General features: G+C 43.7%; 1 protein-coding gene across 5 annotated transcripts in view; it reads right to left on the bottom strand.

Moving 5' to 3' along the window:
* Positions 1 to 23,345, bottom strand: part of CUX1 (cut like homeobox 1) — a 397,218-nt gene that overhangs the window by 183,526 nt on the left and 190,347 nt on the right. For all 5 annotated transcript variants that reach the window (XM_075904405.1, XM_075904407.1, XM_075904408.1 and 2 more), the window contains exons 7-8: positions 23,268 to 23,344; positions 22,233 to 22,299 (exon numbers count right to left, since the gene is read on the bottom strand). In XM_075904405.1, coding sequence (XP_075760520.1) covers positions 22,233 to 22,299; positions 23,268 to 23,344 — 144 coding nt within the window. The remainder of the gene's footprint in view (positions 1 to 22,232; positions 22,300 to 23,267; position 23,345) is intronic.

Here is a 23,345-nt window from a genome sequence, read left to right as displayed (position 1 = left end):
CAGGTCCACATTACAAATTTCAGTTGAATTATGTTAGGTCGACATATAGCCACCTCAGGAATTACTGTAGTGGTTCATCTCCACACTGCCTTCCCTCTGGTAAGCATCCTCACAAAGAGCACTTCCACCATTTAAGATGGGCAGCGCAGGGGGCCGAGAGCCCAGGTCCACACAGCTCCATCAGGAGCCCAGCTGCCCATCCAAGGCTCTCAGATCCCCATTTGGAGCGGGGCAGCCATCTGGGTTCCCAAGGGAGCATCAATGCAATCAGGTTTCCAGCATGAAGTGAGGAGCCAGGACCCCAGGTGGCAGACTCAGAACAGGGAGCCCAGGCAGCAACCATCTGTGAGCAGGGAGGTGGGATCTGGTGGCAGCCTGGTTCCAAGCAGGAAACTCAAACAGCAGCTTGGCTGGAAATGGGGAACCAAGTCCCCCAGTGGCACCTCAGCTCCAAGCAGGGAGTCTGAGCAGCAGCCTGGGTGGAAACAGGGAGCCAAGTCCTGAGTTGTGAATGGCTTTCTCGTGAATGGCTCTAGCCCGGAGCTGTGAAATTGACAATGACAGTCAACAGCCGATGTAAGTAATCCACAGTGTCTGTGGTTACCTAGAGGGGAGCCGACAGCATCCATAGACCCCTGGGCAAGTGGGGAGGACAGCTGTGGGGCTTTGGGCAGAAGGGCTCAGCTGACTCAGGCTTGTGGGGCTAATAATAGCAGGATAAAAATTCGGGTTTGGGGTACAGTCCAGGATCTGAAAACCAGCAAGGGGGTCAGGGTCTTAAAGACAAAGACCAAATGTCTACACTGCTATTTTAGACTGGTAGCTCAAGCCTGATGAGCCCAAACCAACTGATCTTGGCTCTGACACTTGAGTGAAGTGAGCGAGTGGAGTGGAGGGAGTGAATTGTCATGGAGTAGAGACTGGCAAAGAGACAGTGGCAACAACAAAATAGGTGTAAAAGGACAGATCTCAAAAAAGATTAACAAGGTGTCTCAAGTTTGTACATTGTGGTCGGACTAGTTGTTAAAATACATTGAAAATCTGGTGAAAATCAAATTGTCACTCAACTGCAGGGTTAGACAGCATCCTGAGACTCCATCAAGTCCAGTCCCTGGCACACAGGCAGGCCCTAGTAAGTCTAAGCCATCCCCACAGGCATATGCTTAATCTGTTCTTAAAAGGCTCTGATAATTGGGAGTTTTTGGAACATAATTTGGGTTTTTAGACTCGCCAATCTCACCAGAAAATTTCCTAGGTTTGTCCTCCACCTTGGTCACAGAAGTTATAAGCTATCATCTTCTACATCTGGAGGAAAGTCAATTTTCCAGATATCTACTCTATTCCAAACAGTGAAAAGCTCAGAGAGAGTATGTCAACTTGCAGGCAAGATTAGATTTACAGGCTACACCTCCAATGATGGAGAGTCCACAACCTCCCCTGGAATCTTATTTCAAGTTTTAACAAGTTTTATAGGTAAGAATCATAGAACATTAGAACTTGAAGGGACCACAAGTGGTCATCAAGTCTAGTCCTCACTGCAGGACCAAGCATGAGCTAGATCATCCCTGATAGGGGTCTATCCAATCTGCTCTTAAATATCTCCAGTGATGGAGATTCCACAACCTCTCCAGGCAATTTATTCCAGTGTTTAACCACCCTGACAGGTAGGAAGCTTTTTAACGTCCAACCTAAACCTCCCTTGCTGCAGTTAAACCTGTTGCTTCTTGTCCTATCAGGCCAAGCAGAACAACATTTCTCCCTCCTGGACACTCTTTTAGATATTTGAAAACTGCTATCATGTCTCTTCTCAGTCTTCTCTTTTCTAAACTAAAGAAGCCCAATTCTTTCAGTCTTTCCTCACAGCTACTGTTTTCTAGACCTTTAATCATTTTTGTTGCTCGCTGACCCCAGTGGCCACTCTCACATCGTGTCCCTCCAAACAGCAACCCCTACCTTTGCATGCGCCTCCCTTAGGCTTATCAGGTAGTCAAGTACTTGACTACTTGCTTAATGTGGAGCCCTGTCCCCAGCTGGCCACCTTCCTGCTGATGCAGCTGCCACCAGTGGTCACTCTGCATTATAGCTGTCCCTGGCACTCACTGCCCCTAGTGGTCACTGTGAAGAATAGCTAGCCTCTGATTAGCCCCCTCCTTTTCCATGTTATGGAAAATAGTCTCATTCCAGGCACTTCCAATTTTCCTGGCACAACAAACCCTGGCCTTGCTTTAAGGTAGGATAAGAGGAAGTTGCCTACCAAATGTGGTGGTCCTAGCTCTTATCATTTAGGAGTTCTTGAACAAATGGATTTGCAGAGAGACAGACAGATGCAATGGATGGATGGATGGATGGATGGATAGATAAATTAGGGCTATAAAACCTTAAGACTCAAAGCATAAACCAGTGAATAAATAAGATCTGAAAGAAACATTCTTCTGGACACGTTCTCTCAAGATTTTTCCATTTAGGGTTCTTGTAACCTTCTTCTGAAGCATCTGGTACAGGCCACTATTAGAGACAGGGGAGTGGACTAGACCAGTTCTCAATCAGGGGTACACATGCATCAATTCATCTAACTATTTGCATAGTTTTGCAAATGCTATAAAAAAAAGTGCTAGCAAACTCAATACAAACTAAAATTTCACACGACTGGTTTATACTGCTCCATACACTATGCACTGAAATACAAGTATGATATTTATATTCCAATTGTTTTATTGTATAATTATATGATAAAAATAACTAAGTCAGTAATAATTCAGTACTGGTGTGCTGGGACACTTGTATTTCTGTGTCTGATTTTCTAAGCAGGTAGTTTAAGTGAGGTGAAAGTTGGGGGAACACAAAACAAATCAGACTCCTGAAAGTGAAAGATCTGAGAGCCACTGGTCTAGACAGTGGCCCAGTCCATTAAATGGCAATGATTATGTTCTATGTTCCTGAATGTTCCTTGCAAAATATTAATTCCAACACATAGTGTGTTTTTCATGCAATTATACAGAGCACAGAAAGAGTAGCAAACATTAAAAGATCCCCATAATTAGAAAACAGAAAAAGAGGCCACGGTATGAATTATAGATCAGCATTTTGGGAATCAAATTCCAAGTTATTCTGATACCTTTTTCCCACACATTATTTGAAACCTTTCTACAATGCTCTATGCTAATCTACAGGGAAATTAACTGATCTACATTTGGTAATTTAGGGGTTAATTCTGACTGATGTAGAATGCCCCAAGTCTGTGCTCTGTTCATCAGAGCATTAAATCTGAAAGCTCAAGAGAGTAGTGCAGCCGTGCTGCAAGGGCTATGTTATAAAGTTCTGCATTAAAAATTCATATCGCAGGCTTGCCACAATACTCTGCTCTGGCTGAAAGGAGAGCTGCTGGGGAAATATTAGACACCCCACTGTCTTTCTGGCAATTGGAGACATTCCTCAACAAACAGCACCTCAGGAAGGGAATGAAAGGGCAAACAAACCGTGAAACAAATCAATGAGTTCAATTATCTCTCTCTTGGAAAGGAAACTTTTCATTTTTAAGGCTGTTTTTTGAAATCTTTTAACGATGGCCCTGAACAAGGATCCCGGGCACTCTGGCTATAGAGCCAGCTGTTTGGCATAGCATTTCATTTGTTTTACATAACATAGAGATTCCCATACACAGACAGGAAAAGGCAAAGCAAGGCATAGCAATGTCTCTGCAGAGTGACTCTAGTTCCCTTCACACTGTCACAGCCATGTGGGATAACACATTGTATAAACAGTTTCCATTTTCATGGAAGTATCTCCAATAAAGACTGAATTCAGATCTAATTAGAAAGTTACCTTATAGTTACAGTTACATCAGCTGTTTAAAACTTTGCTAAGACCACAGCACTGTGTAGAATACATTTTTGTCAATTCCGTTATAGGCAACAAATAACATTCTTAAACCATCTCTTGGTATTTAGTATATTGAACTCCAAGGCCAGCTACAAAACCTAAAATAAAAATTAAACGAAAGTCACTTCAAAAGAAGTGGAGGGTTTGCTGTTGTGCAAAGAGTAAAGAGATGCTGGAATAGTTGGCATTTTCCAACACCAGTCTTCCCTGCTCAAAATCACAAAAGTAGAAAATTCTGGCTCATCACATGTTGCAAGCAACTGAGCAAAGTGATATTTTAAAGGGCTACTGTCAACACAAACCATATTTTGATCATTTGATTATCCAAATGTGCTACTACCACCTTTAAACTTACACGTGAAAGTTTATTTGCACTGTGCTTGGAGAAGTGTTATGTAAGTTAAAGAGGCCTGGAGAGCTAGAAGTATGGACTAGTCCACATCTATGTGCCTCAATTTCCAATCTATAAATTGCAGCAAGGCAATTAATTACTATTTCTAAAGATCTTTCTTTGGACAGTCACACTAGATTCCCAAACACTAAGACAGAACCAGCAATCTGTTTCAGTTATATGCTCCCAATTTGTGGTTATCCAAAGGCTGATTTTTTTAAAAATGTACTCTGAATTAGAAGACTTACCCAGCATTGCTCAGGTCCATCAGGGCTAGGAGCATGGGGGTCATGTGCAAGAGTTAAGGTGGGGGAGCAAGGAGGGGCTTAGGGCAAGAGGCTGGATGTGGGGAATGCATGAGTCAGGGTGGGGCAGTAAAGAAGGAGTTAGGGGACACTGGCCAGCTTCTCTCTGGGGACGGCCCAGGGAGGATAAGGGCCGTGCTGCTTGCCTGCTGGCTTCTCCCTACGGCCGGCCAGGGCGGGGGGGAGGGGTGCAGACTGCCCGCCAGCTTCATCCTCTAGAGCGAGCCCAGGGTGGTACACCCCAGCTGACAACTGCTATCCGGGGCAGGCTGGAGCCATGCTGCCAGCCAGTGGCTGCTCCCCAGGGGTGGGGCAATTGCGGTCTCCAGTATCAGAGGGGTAGCCGTGTTAGTCTGAATCTGCAAAAGCGACGAGGAGTCCTGTGGCACCTTATAGACTAACTGAAGTGTAGGAGCATAAGCTTTCGTGGGCAAAGACCCACTTCGTCAGATGCATGTAAGTGGGTCTTTGCCCACGAAAGCTTATGCTCCTGCACTTCAGTTAGTCTATAAGGTCTCCAGCAGTGTCTCATGAGTATAAGCGCGCTCCCTTTCTGTTTGCTAAGAAACAAACACATTGCGCACACATCCCATTGTCCTGGCACAACCAGACCCTGACCTTGCTTTAAGTTATGCTAAGAGGAAGCTGCCTACCAAATTTGTTGGTCCTACCTCTTACTGTTTAAGAAGAGTTCTTGAAGCAACACGCTCACAGACGGACAGATAGACACACAGACACACAAACTCTCTCACATATATTGCAGATAAATATTTAAAATTTTAGAAATTTCACCAACTTGTGACTGAATTTCATAATATTTTCTCTAGAACAAATAAACCCCCTACCTCTTGATGTAACTAACAGATAAGTGTGCGTGAGTGTGCAAAGGAGAAAATACTTTTGGGCTCACTCCAAGTGACACGTCCCTGTGACCATTAGCAGTTTCTGAAGTAGGCTACTACCTGACCTGCAGCTTTAGTTCTGTGCCAAGTACTGTCATGTGTTTTACGCCCACTCTTCTCAATTCTTCAATTTCTGCATATGACAGCAAATGACTAAGTGACACACACTTTGTGGCCATTAGACCACTCTGAAGTAGCTGGGACATACCAGCCCCCGACCTGCTGAATGTCTGAAGGCAACACAAGCCCCCTTATCACTCTAATTAGAGCACTGCCCATCTCTTCTCCACCCAGATAGGTGCAGACAGATTATTCATGCATACCCAGTGCAAAAACTCTTTTTACTAACTACGTGAGATACATGCTAGTTTTTATGGTCAGAGGAGGGATGATATCTTAGACCTTGTATCAATGTAAAGAGAGTGAGAGGACCAGATACATTTATGGCCAGAACCAATGAGACGTATATAGCTGTTGACAGATCACGCGGAGTTCTTTATAAATAAAAAATAAAATCAGATGGACACATCAGGTGAATTTGTAAAGTAGTATATGACCCCAGTATTTAGGTGTCAGCATGTAACCAGGATGGTCCTCCAACACTCACTGAAAATGGGTGACTATCCAAAAAAGTTAAGGAAGATAAAGGAACCAGTCTCACCATGTGTTTTCAGGGTTCTGGACTTTGCAATTCACAACCTTGAAAGGCCACAGAATAGGGAAGTTTTTTTATTTGTTTTCTACTTTTGAGCAGCCACCTTTTTCAGTAGAACGAGGAAGCATGCTACATAGATGATGTACTCATTTTGCTGCCCACATGCTCATGTAGTCGTGGGATAAGCAGATGGACTCTGTCTACAGAAGTGGAAGGGAAATATCAGATAAATGCTACTAAAGAAAGATTAGGTATTAAATGCATGGCTAGGTAGAGAAAAGTATATTGCAGCACTTGCCATTTTAATATAGCACCTGACAAACGGCTTTGCTTTATGATTAGAAATATGCAAACCTGCATATCACACAAGACAGGTTCCTTAAAAAATAGATTAACTGTTTGTTTATGATGATCCATGGATATATTCAGATTATCTTTTCCTATTATTCAAGTTGAGTAGTAGCTATGCCCCAAAGACCATGGCAGGTACCGTGCGCTTTCTCTATTTTCAAGGGCAAAATTTCCTTACAAGGAAGTACTATATACTATATTTTGGCTACTTTAGACTCAAAGTAGGACCCTTATTTCCCAATGTGTGGTTAAAATGACAATATGAAAAAAAATCAAGCTCAGCTAACTATGCTGTTAAGGCTTCATTATTCCTGCTTAAATCCATGCACAGTCTGTCTCAGAATCCAGAGTGGAGAGATGGTACCATGGTCTGTAGGATGGTCCAAGTAGGGTCTTTAGACCATTGTTTTGTGTCAGAGATACTTGAATGGGCCATGGACTTAGGTCTCCTGCTAGAGGGTGCTGAGGTGACTGACCTCACAGTGGATGGTGTTCTGGCAGGCTGTGCCTCGGCATGTGAGGAGGAAACCTGTTTCTTCTCCTCAGAACAAGAAAGAGATGACTTTCTCTTAGACAGATGTGGGGAATAAAGACTGGCAGATGACCTGGCAGAGTGAGAGAGACTGATAGGAGGAGAGTCTAGACTCAGGTCCAATGCAGTGATTACTCTCTGACGAGAAATTTTAACCAAATGTTCCAGACTTTTCTGGACCTGGCTATCAAACTGTGGCAGTGAGAACATTTTTATAGTAGTGTCTGCCAGACAGCAAATAACACAAGGTGCAAGTCACTCTCCAGGACTTTCACCTGGGACATTTGAGCACAAGGGTGAGGGACAAAGCTTCCCAGTCAGAAAAGACAAAGTGGAGAAATGAAAACCTACGCTGTAAATGTAAAGGTAAAGCTAAAACAAAAGAGAGCAAGGACTTCTCGGGGAAAGAGGGGGGTTCCCCAACAGAGAGAAGGAAAAAGAGAAGAACTAACTACAGGACAACCAACACGTAAAGCATTACTGAAGGACCAGACAAAGAGGGATCTGCTGCAGATTCTGTCCTAAACCAACGGCGGTAGAAAAGTAATGGGGGGGGGGGGGGAAGGAAGCAGACTGACTGCATAGTGCAATATACAAGTCTGCTCAAAGCAGGAGAGGGGGGAATTGTGTGTGTGTGCGCGCACACGCACGCACACACAGTCCAGCAGGCACTGCTGATGAAGATCGCAAATCCCGGGGGCTGCTGCACCTACAGTGGAGCACCCACCACTTGACGAATAAGAGGAGAGTGCTGTTTCTGTAACATGCTCGCCTCTTCTTCCCCATGAAAATCTGCTGCAAGGATTCTGTGAGGTTTAGTCGTTAGGAAATCAAATTGAATCAGGAGGAGGAGTTGGCTGGACAACTCTGGGGTATCGTCCCCGGACTCACTAGGGAATCCTTTACCAATTAACAGACTGTATTAAACTATGCTACTTCTCTTCTGTTTGGGGGAACTAGTAGCCAGGATAACTGCAGAAGCATGGCCTTGGTGCAGTGGGAACAGATAGCACTTGAATTCCCAAGACCCAGGGAAATGGAAACTATCGTCTTCCATGCATTATTCATAGCCAGAAGGGACCACTATGATCATCTAGTAGGATTCGTATAGCACAAGCCAAAACACTTTCCCTCAAAAAATTCCTAGGGCAGATTTTTTCGGGAAAATCATCCCAATTTGATTTTAAAATGATCAGAGACGGAGAATTCACAATGGACATGGCAAGTTGTTCCAATCGTTAACTACTCTCACGGTTCTAAGCATAAACCTTATTTCCAGGACAAATGTGTTTAGCTTCAACTACCAGCTATTGGATCATGTTTTACCTTTTGCTGCTAGACCCTTTTTAAAATATCTGTACCCCATGTAGGTACTTATAGACTATAATCAAGCCCCCTGTCCCTCTTTAACCTTCTCTTTGTTAAACTAGAACAGATTAAGATCTTATTAATAGGGCATTTTTTCTAACCCTTTCATCATTTTCATGGTTCTTCTGACCCTGTCCCTCCAATTTAATCAACATCCTTGAACTGGGAAGATGAGAACAGGATTCTCAGCAGCAGTTGCAACAGTGCACAATAGGGAGGTGAAATAACATCTCGAATAAGAGCAGAGATTTCCTTGTTTATGCATCCAAGGATTACCATGAGCCCTTTGGACCATAGCACTACACTGGGAGCTCATGCGCTGCTGATTATCCACCTTCTCCTTCCCCAAATATTTTCCAGAGTTGCTGATTCTTAAAATAGTCTCCCAGTGCAGAAGCATTCTCTGTTCCAAGATGTGTGCATTTACATTTACTCATATTAAAACACATAGTTAGTTAACACATAGCATAGTTTAATTGCATCCAGCTTGCCAAGCAATCCAGATCACTTTCTCCGTGATCTGCATTATTGACCAAGTACCCAATTTGCCTCATCAGCCAACTTTATCGTGGCAGCCTTGCTCAGGAAGAGAGCACTAAGTGCTAAGACCACGAAACTCTGTTTTCTTGTAATACTTTGTTCTTCCATCTGAAGATCTCTATACAATGTTAGGATAAAGAGAATGACATAGGATAACCACCAGAGATGTGCTTGAATTTCATTGTGTTTTTTTCTAAATTGCTAAATACACAGTGTCTTTCACATTATACAGAAAAGAGAACAGCATAGAATCATAGAATAATAGGACTGGAAGGGACCTCAAGAGGTCATCGAGTCCAGCCCCCCGCCCTCAAGGCAGGACCAAGCTCCACCTACACCATCCCTGACAGATGTCTATCTAACCTGTTCTTAAATATCTCCAGAGAGGGAGATTCCACCACCTCCCTTGGCAATTTATTCCAATATTTGACCACCCTGACAGTTAGGAATTTTTTCCTAATGTCCAATCTAAACCTCCCTTGCTGCACTTTAAGCCCATTACTCCTTGTCCTGTCCTCAGAAACCAAGAGGAACAAATTTTCTCCTTCCTCCTTGTGACACCCTTTTAGATATTTGAAAACCGCTATCATGTCCCCCCTTAATCTTCTTTTTTCCAAACTAAACAAGCCCAGTTCATGAAGCCTGGCTTCATAGGTCATGTTCTCTAGACCTTTAATCATTCTTGTCGCTCTTCTCTGTACCCTTTCCAATTTCTCCACATCTTTCTTGAAATGTGGCGCCCAGAACTGGACACAGTACTCCAACTGAGGCCTAACTAGTGCAGAGTAGAGCGGCAGAATGACTTCACGAGTTTTGCTTACAACACACCTGTTGATACAACCTAGAATCATATTTGCTTTTTTTGCAACAGCATCACACACATTGTTGACTCATATTCAACTTGTGGTCCACTATGACCCCTAGATCCCTTTCCGCCATGCTCCTTCCTAGACAGTCGCTTCCCATCTTGTATGTATGGAACTGATTGTTCCTTCCTAAGTGGAGCACTTTGCATTTCTCTTTATTAAACCTCATCCTGTTTACCTCTGACCATTTCTCTAACTTGCTAAGGTCATTTTGAATTATGTCCCTATCCTCCATATTTTTAACAGAGATGTTTAAGAAACTCTAGCAAGAGTTAGCTCAGGTCTACACTATCAAAACAGTACCTACTTTCTTGAAACGAGTTAAATGTAACAGAGTCCAAGAAGCTTGACTCTAGTACTAATGCTCAATTTTTCTGATGTTCCCTTCATTTAGATTTATCAAAAAATGCACAAACTGCAGATTTTTAAAAGTTCAGAAAACTTTTGTCCCATTATGCTCTCTCTCCCCATAGTTCAAGACTCCAGCCAGAAGCAGACTTGTTGGCATTTATGCACATCACTTAATCTCTGTGTGCCTCAACTTCTCCATTCAAAAGCAGAGGCTAACGACAACATTTATATCAAGCTCTCACGAGTGCTTTAAAATGGTGGGTGAGCATTCATCAGTAATACCCTAAACAAGAGAACTCTACTACAAATAGCCTTGTAATCATTTTATTGACCTTAGAACAAATCTTGCAAAAAGGTCAGCTTGTACTTTCAGCCCAATTTCACATAACCAGGAGGTTTGAATCAGCTGCAGAAATGTCTGACCGGAGCCTCCAAAATATTTTCACCCATCACTAGTCTTGATGTGTTAAGCAAATGATCATCAACCAGGGCTTGGAAACCCTTGTAAATTTTGCATGAAGGACAGTTTTAACCTCTCACAAATCTCTCCCTCTGAAATTCCAAAATACATTAAAAAATAAATGAGATTTAGTGCAGCTGTGTTTTTCCCTTTAAATTCTTCACTTCAAGATTGTATGGACTTACCTACGCTAACCTTTTCTCCTCATGTATTCCCTCCTATTACTACCACTTCTGAAGTTTGCACCAGTGGTATCAAATGTACAAAATTGTAAGGTAAAAAGCTGAGAGCAGACACAGCTTATGAAGCTCTTTATCTCCTGCTTTTAGAGAAATCATTTTAACTAGGGTAATAGTTCCAAAGACAAGCAACAGAGGTTAATGATTCATCAGAAAGTCAGGATGTAGGAAACTAAGACCTTTAAGGCACAGCAAAGAGAAATTATTTCATGTCATATATAACATAGATATACTAATCACAGCAATTCATGTTCAATGGGGAGTAGCAACATTTAAGAAGATCAAAATAATTATGTAACACTAGAGCGAGATTCCCTTTTTTAAAAATTCAGCTGGCGTCTAGCACCAACAACCTGGAAAAAAACAAACATTTGAGGGTGAAATATCAATCCAAACCTGGTACTTAAAGGTACAGCTAAATACTTAGGGCCAAATTCTGTTTTCATTGTAAATTAGGAAGCTCTCTGCCAGAGTCAACTGAGCTAATCTGGATTGACACAAGTAAACAAGAGAATTTTGGTATTAAATAAAATATTTGAACCTCAACCCATTAACACCACAATGGGGAAGGATAATTTCCTAGGAAGGAAAGTGGAAAAATACTAAGGACCCAGCCCTACAAACTTTACCTGTATGTGAAGACATTACTATTTTATCCCCCTTCAGACTTATTAAGACTGATCTTTCATGGTAAATGCATACCACCACCAGTTAATGGGAGAGCTACTATACATACAGGCAGTGCACGTGGAAACATACTTGCACTAATACTTTATCCTCTCTCTCCAATACTTCTCTCACCTCTATACTTATTTATTGGTTTCAACCACTTCTTGTATGTTGCCATTAATTCATGCTAAAGTGCCAAAACAGCGTTTCCAAGGGACAGACATTAGGAGCCTGGGATCACCTGGGTCCGGCATTTCCAAGAGGCAGGCATTAGGAGCTTGGGATCAGATGGGGACTCAAACTGATCCACCACATTGCAAAGCTCCTTTCAAGTGCCACTTCAAAAGGGAGGTGCATGTGATTAATTGCGGTTAAATTTTTTAATCGCTTGACAGCCCTAACATTTTTGTTTGTCACTAAGGCCACAGGACTACTCGTTGTTAATGTTACTCAGGAAAGTTTGCAGATTCAGGCCCTAAAAACCTGGAAATCTGAAATGAGAGTCGACTGAATCAGCAGTGCTCTGTCCATTAAAAAGTAACTCAAGATTAAAACAACTCATCTAAGTCGACATGGTGCGGTAATTTGTAACATGGTGCTGATATTGTCTTAATGCTGATACACCCAGGTGTGATTATAATAGAGTCACTCAAACCTATACAATGAAGATTTTTCTACTTGCTTAGGCAATGAGCAGGAGGATTGTTATATACCACTAGAAATGTTTGTTTTAAGAACTAGTCCTGATAGAAGTGTTAAAACCTTCTTCTGTGCTGAACTTTCAATAAGCATTCGCATGGAAGGTTGGTGAAGTTAGGGCTGGGGCAGGCAAGCCCTCAGCCCCAATTCCAGACCCACCCTTTGTGCTGCCCCACCCCCTCCCATAGGGAAGCATGTTGTGTATGCTTCCCCACCACGATGGGGGGGGGGGGAGAGTGGGTGTGAGCTCACCCCAGGGCACGGGAGAGGGAGCACAGTGCATCCCAGCTCAGCCCTGGAACACCAGGGGAGGAAGGAGAATACACAGCGCAGCTCCAGCCTCCCCACCTGGAGGGAGGGTGCTGGGGGCAGCAACATTCCACTCCCAGACCATCTACAGTGATGGGCGGGGCCATGCCAGGCAGTTTGAGAAGGTAAAGCCTTCCCCTGCCTAGGCCACTGGACACCCATGAGCATTCCTGTAGAGCTCGAAAGGTCCTAAGAAAAGTCTCATGGACAAGGAGTGTAGCCATCCAGTTCACAATGTGAGTTTTTCTCCCTCTTTTTTTTTTTTTAATAGAAGCTTCCTATTGTAGGACCAGGTACAGGAGCTAAAATCCTCAAAACTATTTAGGAGTGTGGTATTCCAGTGGTATTTTCTTTCACCAAAGGCAACTCAACCCACATATTAGCAGGAATGTAACGAGCCTTCTGTGTGTGCTACAGTTGAAGGTCCTTTCCCAGTTAGAATTCACTTATGTTGTGGAGGAAGGGATGCAAGAGCCAAGAGGTGGTTCTGGAGTTCACTTAAAACTGAATTCCAGCACTTTGGCTGACAGAACATCAACTTCGTTGGGAATCGGAAACACTTGTTGGAGCATGCAGCATAAAACCAGAAGTGAAAGAGGATATGAGCAGAGTATGTGTTCTGGAGAAAACACAAGGAAATACGTATAGAGAGTTTCTTTTCCTACACAGACAACCAGTCTGTTTTTACTAAGAAAAAAGCTTTTCTTCAGTATGACAGGAACTCAAGGTTCAAGTTTGCTTTTTTCATTCCAGCGATGATAGAATCTCCAGATCAAACTCATTAGTGTTGGTTAAATCCAGGTTTGCTGATAGAAACGTGTGAGACGGCAAACAAAATCAGTATTAGGCTTCAAGAGAGGATGTGCCTCTTTAATTGAAAAAGGCAGAGCAATCATTCATTTATTTAACCCAGACATGATTATAATCAGAAAACCTTGAAATCCTCTTACACAACTGTTTTGGCAAGCCCTTCTGTGTTCCAACAAATATTAAACTGTGCTTGCCATTTGTCTAAGGAATCTTGCATTAATAAACATGAAGAAGAACACTTTTACCTCCCACACTCAATGACAGAAGAAAACAAAGACCAGCTGTATTCATCAATGGATCCTTGTTCTGTGCATAAAGGCCAATTACATTTTACTTCAAGCCTACACATGGAAAACTTTCCTGCTGCCATCTTGTCAGATTCAGCTTCTTGATATTCCAGCTGACACTGCAATGACTGCACATCATAAATTTCTTTTTGTCATTAACTCCTTCAGTGTCCTAGACAGGAGATACTTGTCCAATAAAAGGGGCCAGGAGAAAGGTGCCCAGATGACAAGTCTCCCAGAGGAAGAATGTTAAGAGATCTACCTAATCATCAGAAAGAAGGGGAAATCTTTATGCAACATATGACAAATGGGAATAATACTACTAAAGGTTTTCATTTCAGAAACAGATCTCATTAAAGATGCACTGCTAGCAAATGGTCAAGAACATGGTTCGTGTCGCACTTAGCTTTGCACATACCACACTGAAAAATTTAGAAAACCACTAAAACATAAACAAGCAATTTTTTAAGTTTCAACTTCATACTGATTCTGAACCATTGCTGAGGAAAAATCCAAGCCTGTTATGCTGAGACACCGAAGGTCTTAACTTATCTTGCTGTACTTTCCTTTTTTTGAAAAGAATGTTCAGATCCTTTTGACATTTCAAACAATTACCAGGTACAGGCAGTCCCCGAGTTACGCGGATCCGACTTACGTCGGATCCGCAGTTACGAACGGGGCACTTCCTCTCCCTGGTCTCGAGCAGACCAGGGAGAGGAAGCAAAGCGGCGGCGGAACGCGCGGCCAGCTGACAGCCCAGACGCGTCTGGGCTGTCAGCTGGCCGCGCGTTCTGCCGCTCTGCTCTGCTCTGCTCTGCTCTGCTCCCCCTCCCCCTGGTCTGCAGACCAGGGGGAGGGGGAGCAGAGCGGAGCACGCGGCCAGCTGACAGCCCAGACGCGTCTGGGCTGTCAGCTGGCCGCGCGTTCCGCCTCTCTGCTGTGCTCCGCTCTGCTCCCCCTCCCCCTGATCTACGGGGGGGGGGGGAGGAGCAGAGCGGAGCACGCGGCCAGCTGACAGCCCAGATGCGTCTGGGCTGTCAGCTGGCCGCGCATTCTGCCGCTCTGCTCTGCTCCGCTCTGCTCCCCCTCCCCCTGGTCTGCAAACCATGGGGAGGGGGGTGGGGGGAAGCAGAGCGGATCACGCGGCCAGCTGACAGCCCAGACGCGTCTGGGCTGTCAGCTGGCTGCGCGTTCCGCCGCTCTGCTCTACTCTGCTCCCCCTCCCCCTGGTCTGCAGACCTGGGGGACGGGGAGCAGAGCAGAGCAAAGCCGCGGAGCCCGAGGGCAGCAGGATAGCCACGGCGCATCTGGGCTGTCCCGCTGCCCGCGTGTTCCGCCGCTTTGCTCCCCGTCCCCCTGGTCTGCAGACCAGGGGGACGGGGAGCAAAGCAGAGCAAAGCCACGGAGCCCGAGGGCAGCAGGATAGCCACGGCGCGTCTGGGCTGTCCCGCTGCCCCCGTGCTCCGCGGCTTTGCTCCGGACGCCTGTGGTACAGCAGCTGGGGCGCTGCCGGTTGGTCCCGTAGCGCCACTCTGGGTGCCACTGGACCAACCCAGCAGCACCCCAGCTGCTCTGCCCCAGGTGTCCCCTAGTCAGCAGCTGCTGAAAATGACCAGTGGCTGACTACAGGAAGCCCCTGCCCCGGGCTTCCTGGAATCAGCCGCTGATCAGTTTCAGCAGCAGCTGACTTGGGGATGCCTGGGGTTCTTAAGTTGAATCTGTATGTAAATCAGAACTGGCGTCCAGATTCAGCCACTGTTGAAACTGATCAGTTTCAGCAGCGGCTGAATCTGGACGCCAGTTCCGACTTACATACAGATTCAACTTAAGAACAAACCTACAGTCCCTATCTTGTACGTAACCCGGGGACTGCCTGTATCTCTGCATTTTACAACTGAAAGTCATACAACCAGTATTAACTTTTTTTTTTTTTTTAAACTTTCTTGTCTGTAAGCATTCCAATTCATCTGATCAAATCTCAGAGGGCCAGAAACAATTTTTTAAGACATGAAGAAATTAGAACATAAGAACATAAGAACGGCCGTACTGGGTCAGACCAAAGGTCCATCTAGCCCAGTATCCTGTCTACCGACAGTGGCCAGCACCAGGTGCCCCAGAGAGGGTGGACCGAAGACAATGACCAAGCGATTTGTCTCTTGCCATCCCTCTCCAGCCTCTGACAAACAGAGGCCAAGGACACCATTTTATCCCCTGGCTAATAGCCTTTTATGGAGCTAACCTCCATGAATTTATCCAGCTTCTCTTTAAACTCTATTATAGTCTTAGCCTTCACAGCCTCCTCTGGCAAGGAGTTCCACAGGTTGACTACACGCTGTGTGAAGAAGAACTTTCTTTTATTAGTTTTAAACCTGCTCCCCATTAATTTCATTTGGTGTCCTCTAGTTCTTCTATTATGGGAACTAATAAATAACTTTTCTTTATTCGCCCTCTCCACACCACTCATGATTTTATAGACCTCTATCATATCCCCCCTCAGTCGCCTCTTTTCTAAACTGAAAAGTCCCAGTCGCTTTAACCTCTCCTCATATGGGACCCGTTCCAAACCCCTAATCATTTTAGTTGCCCTTTTCTGAACCCTTTCCAAGGCCAAAATATCTTTTTTGAGGTGAGGAGACCACATCTGTACACAGTATTCAAGATGTGGGTGTACCATAGTTTTATACAGGGGCAGTACGATATTCTGGGTCTTATTTTCTATCCCTTTCCTAATAATTCCTACCATCCTATTTACCTTTTTGACCGCCGCTGCACTCTGTGTGGAAGTTTTCAGAGAACTGTCCACGATAACTCCAAGATCTCTTTCCTGATTTGTCGTAGCCAAATTAGCCCCCATCATACTGTATGTATAGTTGGGGTTATTTTTCCCTGATGTGCATTACTTTACACTTATCCACATTAAATTTCATTTGCCATTTTGTTGCCCAATCGCTCAGTTTGGTGAGAACTTCTTGGAGTCCCTCACAGTCTGCTTCTGTATTGACTATCCTAAACAGTTTTGTATCATCTGCAAACTTTACTACCTCACTGCTTACCCCTTTCTCCAGATCATTTATGAATAAGTTGAAAAGGATTGGTCCCAGGACTGACCCTTGGGGTACACCACTAGTTACCCCTCTCCAATCTGAAAATTTACCATTTATTCCTACCCTTTGTTTCCTGTCTTTTAACCAGTTCTCAATCCAAGAAAGGACCTTCCCTCTTATCCCATGGCCATGTAATTTACACAAGAGCCTTTGGTGAGGGACCTTGTCAAAGGCTTTCTGAAAATCCAAGTATACTATATCTACTGGATCCCCCTTGTCCGCATGTTTGTTAACCCCTTCAAAGAACTCTAACAGATTAGTAAGACAGGATTTCCCTTTACAGAAACCATGTTGACTTTTGTCCAACAAATTATGTTCTTCTACATGCTTCACAATTTTATTCTTTACTATTGTTTCGACTAATTTGCCCGGTACTGAAGTTAGACTTACCGGTCTGTAATTGCCAGGATCGCCTCTAGAGCCCTTTTTAAATATTGGTGTCACGTTGGCTACCTTCCAGTCATTAGGTACGGAAGCCGATTTAAAGGATAGGTTACAAATCACAGATAATAGGTCAGCAATTTCCCATTTAAGTTCTTTTAGAACCCTTGGATGAATGCCATCTGGTCCCGGAGATTTGTTAACATTAAGTTTTTCTATTTGTTCCAAAACCTCCTCTAATGATACTTCAATCCGGGACAGTTCCTCAGATTCATCACCCACAAAGGATGGTACAGATTCAGGAATCTCCCCAACGTTCTCAGCCGTGAAGACTGAAGCAAAGAAATCATTTAGTTTCTCTGCAATGGCTTTATCGTCCTTGTTTGCTCCTTTTATAGCTCGATCATCTAGGGGACCCACAGGTTTTTTAGCAGGCTTCCTGCTTCTAATGTACTTAAAAAACATTTTGTTATTTCTTTTTGAGTTTTTGGCTAGCTGTTCTTCAAAATCTTTTTTTGCTTTTCTTATTACATGTTTACACTTGATTTGACAGTGTTTATGTTCCTTTCTATTTATCTCACTAGGATTGGACTTCCACTTCTTAAAAGATACCTTTTTGTCCCTCACTGCTTCTTTTACATGGTGGTTAAGCCACGGTGACTCTTTTTTAGGTCTCTTCCTATGTTTTTTTAATTTGGGGTATACGTTTAAGTTGGGCCTCTATTATGGTGTCTTTAAAAAGTTTCCATGCAGCTTTCAGGGATTTGGCTCTAGTCACTGTGCCTTTTAATTTCTGTTTAACTAACCTCCTCATTTTTGCGTAATTCCCCTTTTTGAAATTAAATGCCAGGGTGCTAGACTGCTGAGGTGTTCTTCCCACCACAGGAATGTTGAATGTTATTATATTATGGTCACTATTCCCAAGCGGTCCTGTAACGCTTATATCCTGGACCTGATCCTGCACTCCACTCAGGACTAAATCGAGAATTGCCTCTCCCCTTGTAGGTTCCTGTACCAGCTGCTCCAAGAAGCAGTCATTTAAGGCATTGAGAAATTTTATCTCCGCTTCTCTTCCTGAGGTGACATGTATCCAGTCAATATGGGGTAATTAAAATCCCCCATTATTATAGAGTTCTTTATTTTGGTAGCCTCTCTAATCTCCCTCAGCATTTCTATGTCAGTATCGCTGTCCTGGTCAGGTGGTCGGTAATATATCCCTACTGCTAATTTCTTATTATTGGAGCATGGAATTTCTATCCATAGCGATTCTATGGAACATGTTGATTCACTTAATATTTTTATTTCATTTGATTCTACATTATCTGTCACAGACAGTGCCAGTCCGCCACCCACCCGGCCTGCTCTATCCTTTCCATATATTTTATATCCCGGTATGATTGTGTCCCACAGATTTTCCTCATTCCACCAGGTTTCAGTGATTCCTATTATGTCTACCTCCTCATTTAATACGAGGTACTCTAGTTCACCCATCTTATTAGTCAGACTCCTAGCATTTGTGTACAAGCACTTTAAAAATTTGCCACTGCTTATTTGTCTGCCCTTACCTGATGCATTGGATTCCTTTGTATGCGGTTGTTTGTCAGCTCTTATGGTCTTGTCTTATGTTATGTAACAAGCACATATATATTTCAAATAAATCTGTCAAGGCTACTAGCAGCTCAGATTATTAAGACCAAAGAATTAAAATTCCCTTGTTATCTTTCTTGCTGTTTGTTTACTTTTCTCATTTCTCTCAACTTGGACAGTGAAATACACTAGTTAGTTTAACTTTCATTTATAGTCTGTTGCTCTTTCATGTTTTCATGGATTTGCAAGATACAAAAAATTGGGTTGCAAACACTGAAAGAGACTGTTTTACAAAATCATACAGGAAATAAAAATAATCATAAGAACATTTCTGTTGATGTCAGATTATCAAAGTTTGCTTTTATAAAACTTTAGTTTAGAAGACAAAGAATATGACAAAATGTCCACTACAGGATTCAGCTATTTGACTGAAATCAATGTGTTACAGAACATAATGAAAATGTTATCTGGTCTGCTACTTATTGGTTCTACTTAGTTGTACATATAGTCCAGTGGTCCCCAACCTTTAGGGGCTCTCTGGCGCCCGGGGGCGGGGCCACTCACGCGCCGGGCACCCGGGAGGCGGGGCCGCGCGTCCTGGGGCACGCCAGGGGCGGGGATGCCCTTGCACCCGGCGCCGGCATGTGCCCCAGGGCCGGGACCGCCCGAGCACCTTGTGCCGTGGACCCGGGGCCGGCGCCGCATGCCCGCATGTGCCCCGGGGCTGGGGCCGCCCGAGCGCCACGCACCAGGCGCTGGTGCGTGTCGCGCCCCATGGGCCGGCGCCTCCAGTGCGCCGCGCGCCGGGCCGTCCCAGGTTGTCAGCGGGCACACACAAATGCCCTGGCGGGCGCTATTAACAACAGAACTAGTATCAATTATATTTCCCATAGAACTCCAGCCATCTAAAGAAGTGGGCTGTGCCCACGAAAGCTCATGATACCATCTACATGTTTTGTTAGTCTATAAAGTGCCACTAGACCATTTGTTGGTTTTTTTTTAATAGAAAAGAAAGTTAGCAAAAATCTATGTTAATTTATTGCTCCATTAAAAACACAGTCAGCAGTATGTGTCAGTTGGAAAATATGCAACCAGTAAGAAAATATAATACACCCAAGTTCTGAATAAGGTGTTTCAAACAACAAAGATTTCAAAAATGCAAGTTACAGAGTTCATGTAAGAAAAGGGGATAAAAATTGTTTCTATAGTAAACACTGAACCTTAACAATTAAGGGCCCAGTCGCAAATTTCAAGCACTGTAGCTCCCAAGGATCACAATTGGGTTAAGGATCCCCTGAATTTACAAGATTAGTTCTTAAAAGAACTAAACTTGGATGCAGATTTGGACACAACTGAAGAAAGGATGCCAACAGGTCTCTACTTCGGACTCCTACTACTGACAGACCTCTACCAGGACAACCCTATTCCTCTTTAGTAATAAGACTAGCAATTATGACAATATGCTATGGCTCAATGTAAAAAGGTAATATTTTGTTGCCCTGGAGAAATACAAGAAGGAAGCTGTGACATGGGAAGTCAATCTTCTACCCAATCCCCCACTGCTCCATGGAGAGAACAAATTGTCCAATGTCCTTATATCACACAGTATGTTCCTCTACCATGCTGACTTGATGGAGAGGACAGAAACAAAGCTCCACACACGGGATATAAAATCCTGGTTAAAAGGTTAACCGGCTCAACGGAATGTTAAGCATTCCATTGAACTGGTTAACTGGGATCCCATAGGCGGGGAGCCACTCTAGCCCAGCCGGGCTGCCAGTTAATCAATTACTGGTAAGCATCACCCAAGTAAGGATGATGCTTACCGAGTAACTGGGTACTTGTCGACATCCCTACCACATACTCTGGCCTGTTGCAGCCTCCTGCTTTGTCCATCCAAAACAAGAGAGAGAAGCTAGGGACTCTATGGAATCGTTTTCCCATCCTGTGCAGCCACCCTTAACACAGACACTTCAGCACTCGTATGTAAGGGGATATCTTGCGCTGGTTATGCCCCTGCAACAGCCAAGCTATAATTTGACTGTAAATTGTTCCTTTTTTACTTTGCCATTTCTAAAAGGGAAACTCTTTTGGATTCAACAGAACATTAGAGCTGCAGTGGGTTATGACAATTCCTTTCCACTTCCAACTTTCCTTTTTCTCTTTGAATAAAAGATACATGCAAACAAATAAAATGTTTTAAAAGAAGACAGACACACACCAATAATCTGCCTCTCTTCCCTTGTTTCCTGCACTGAGTTGATCTTTTCAGGCACTTTGGACTTGTGAACATGCATGCCACATACTCATGTAAACACAATGATGGGCCCAACAGCAGGGGCATAGCCACGGGTGGGCCATGGCCCAACACTTAGGATTCAGGCCCACCCACCCACTGTCCTGGCTCTGCTCCGACATGGAGTCTTGCCCCTTTCTGTCCAATGCGCTGGAAGACCTGGAGAACGGAGTCGGGGGCTAGCTCTGCTCTGCTCATCCAGCACTCCTGCCAGGGAGTGGAGTTGGGGGCTTATGAGCTCCCGATCCCGCTAGGTGGCTGAAGCATCAGAGCTAGGACAAGTCCTGGCACTCTGACCTGGCTTCCCGCCAAGAGGAGCAAGTAGCCGGAGTGGAGCCAAACCTCGGAGTCCCAACACGTTCCTTGCCAGGAGAAGCGAGCAACTAGAGCATGGCCAAGCTCCGGAGCCTTAACCATGATTTCTGCTGGGAGCAGCTGAAGGAAATCAAGTACCATCACAAACTCTGCTGGGAGCAGTGGGCTGGGTGGGAAGAGCAGGGCAAGCCCCAATCCTGCTCACCACTGGGAGCACCGTGTGGGGCAGCAAGGCAAGTGTAACTCTCCTTCTCTTCCCCATAGCCAGCTGGAGACTGCCCCCCTCATTGCCTGCCCCACAGAAGTCAGGGCCCACCCACCTGGCCCATCCTAGCTACGCCACTGCCCAACAATGAAGACAGTGATAATAAAAACAAGGCTATAACTGAAAGCAGTAACCATAGTAGTTACCAATTAAAAAAAATCAAAAATTCATCCACTAATTCCACAATTATGTGCTGTTAAATATAGAGAAATTCTGTGGCATTTGGTGATCACTTTTGATACATACCAAATTAATACCTGCTAATTAGGAGACACGCAGAACTAAGGAACTTTGCTACAATGAAATCCAGAATTAATCTTCATTCACTGACCAGGAAAGGAGGAGGGGGATTACTACAAAAATCTTATTTTAGATTCTTCTGCCTCCAAGTATAGCATAGGTTGTGTGTAACATCATAAATACAGGATTAAGAACGGAAGCTGGGAGCAGAGAAGGGACAGGGTAGGTGTGCTTTAGGGGGTGGAAAGTTTGAAAGAAACAACACTAGTTTAATCAGTCTCAGTACAGGATATTCAATTATGCCAATGTTTTCCTACACATTTTTACTACAAACCACTTCCATCTCACCCTTCTTTCAAATGATAACATGCAAAATTAGGAAGGTGGGATAGCAAAGGAAGATATGTAAAAAGAAAATGGTGAAATCTTACTTTGCAGTAGTTTCTTCATCATATTTTGTTTTCAGGTCAAATAATTCTGTCCGAGTTTTTTCCAAGGCTAGGAGGCATAAAACATAGAAATGTTACAGGAATTGTAACAGACCAGTACATTGTGCAATGTAAAAAGGCTACTCAATTTTTTATCCTGCTATAAACCATTTCCTGTCGAAAAATCATCTTACATTAAGTATTCTACTTGACCAAACAAATAGTGACTTAGATGATGAAAAAGCTTTTAAGACTTTGTTTCTGTTCTTTTAAATCTTTTTTTAAATTGTAAAAGTTTCTAGTTGCCATTCTACTTAATATAGCAAGATATTATTCGGTTCATATGTAGATTTGTCACATTTCAACTAAAATATTTATACCAATCAGTCCAAAAAGTTCACTGGGAAAAAAAACCCCAATGGACCCCAACTTATATGGGCTGGCAAACATCACTATGCAAGGATGAATTGCAAAGTAAATAGCAGGTTTTTTGCTGTGAAGCAGAAATAAAGTTCACTTTGCATTCTGACTATTTTATACAGCACAGCTCTGTGGCCTGTTTTAGTTGCAGGAACATTCCAACGATGTCTCTACTACACTATCTCGACTTTACCCACTACATCCACCAATAGTTGGCCATAGCACAAGTGTGTAGTTAATTTATAGATTCACAGAGTTTAAGGGCAGAAGGGACCATTAGATCATTTAGACTGATCTGCACAGGCCATCAAATTTCGCAGTAACCACTATACTAAGCATAGTAATTTTGGTTAGACAACAGCATTTCAGACTTCAGGAGACTAAAGTGCTGTGTGCCACAGGCAGAAAACTGGGGAGAGATCAAGATGCCATCAAAGCCTGAAGCCTTAGGGCTAAGAAGCCCAACAGAAGCTCTGATTTGCATGGCCATTTTTGAGTACTGCTGGATGGATGTTCCCCTGAGTCTTGACACAGACATGCAAGCTCAGTCCTTATTTCACTGTATTTATCCTACTACCTGCCTGGCCATTGGTACAGATCACAACAGCAATGCCAAACCTGTTTGTAAAGCTTGAACTTTGTGTTCGGCCTCCTCCAGCTTTGAGGCTGTCGACATCTGTGTTTCTTGCAACTTTC

This window comes from Pelodiscus sinensis, chromosome 21, assembly GCF_049634645.1.
Source record: "Pelodiscus sinensis isolate JC-2024 chromosome 21, ASM4963464v1, whole genome shotgun sequence".
Taxonomy (NCBI): Eukaryota; Metazoa; Chordata; order Testudines; family Trionychidae; genus Pelodiscus; species Pelodiscus sinensis.
The sequence above is the reverse complement of the archived record's forward strand: the minus strand, read 5'-3'. Positions and strand labels throughout refer to the sequence as shown.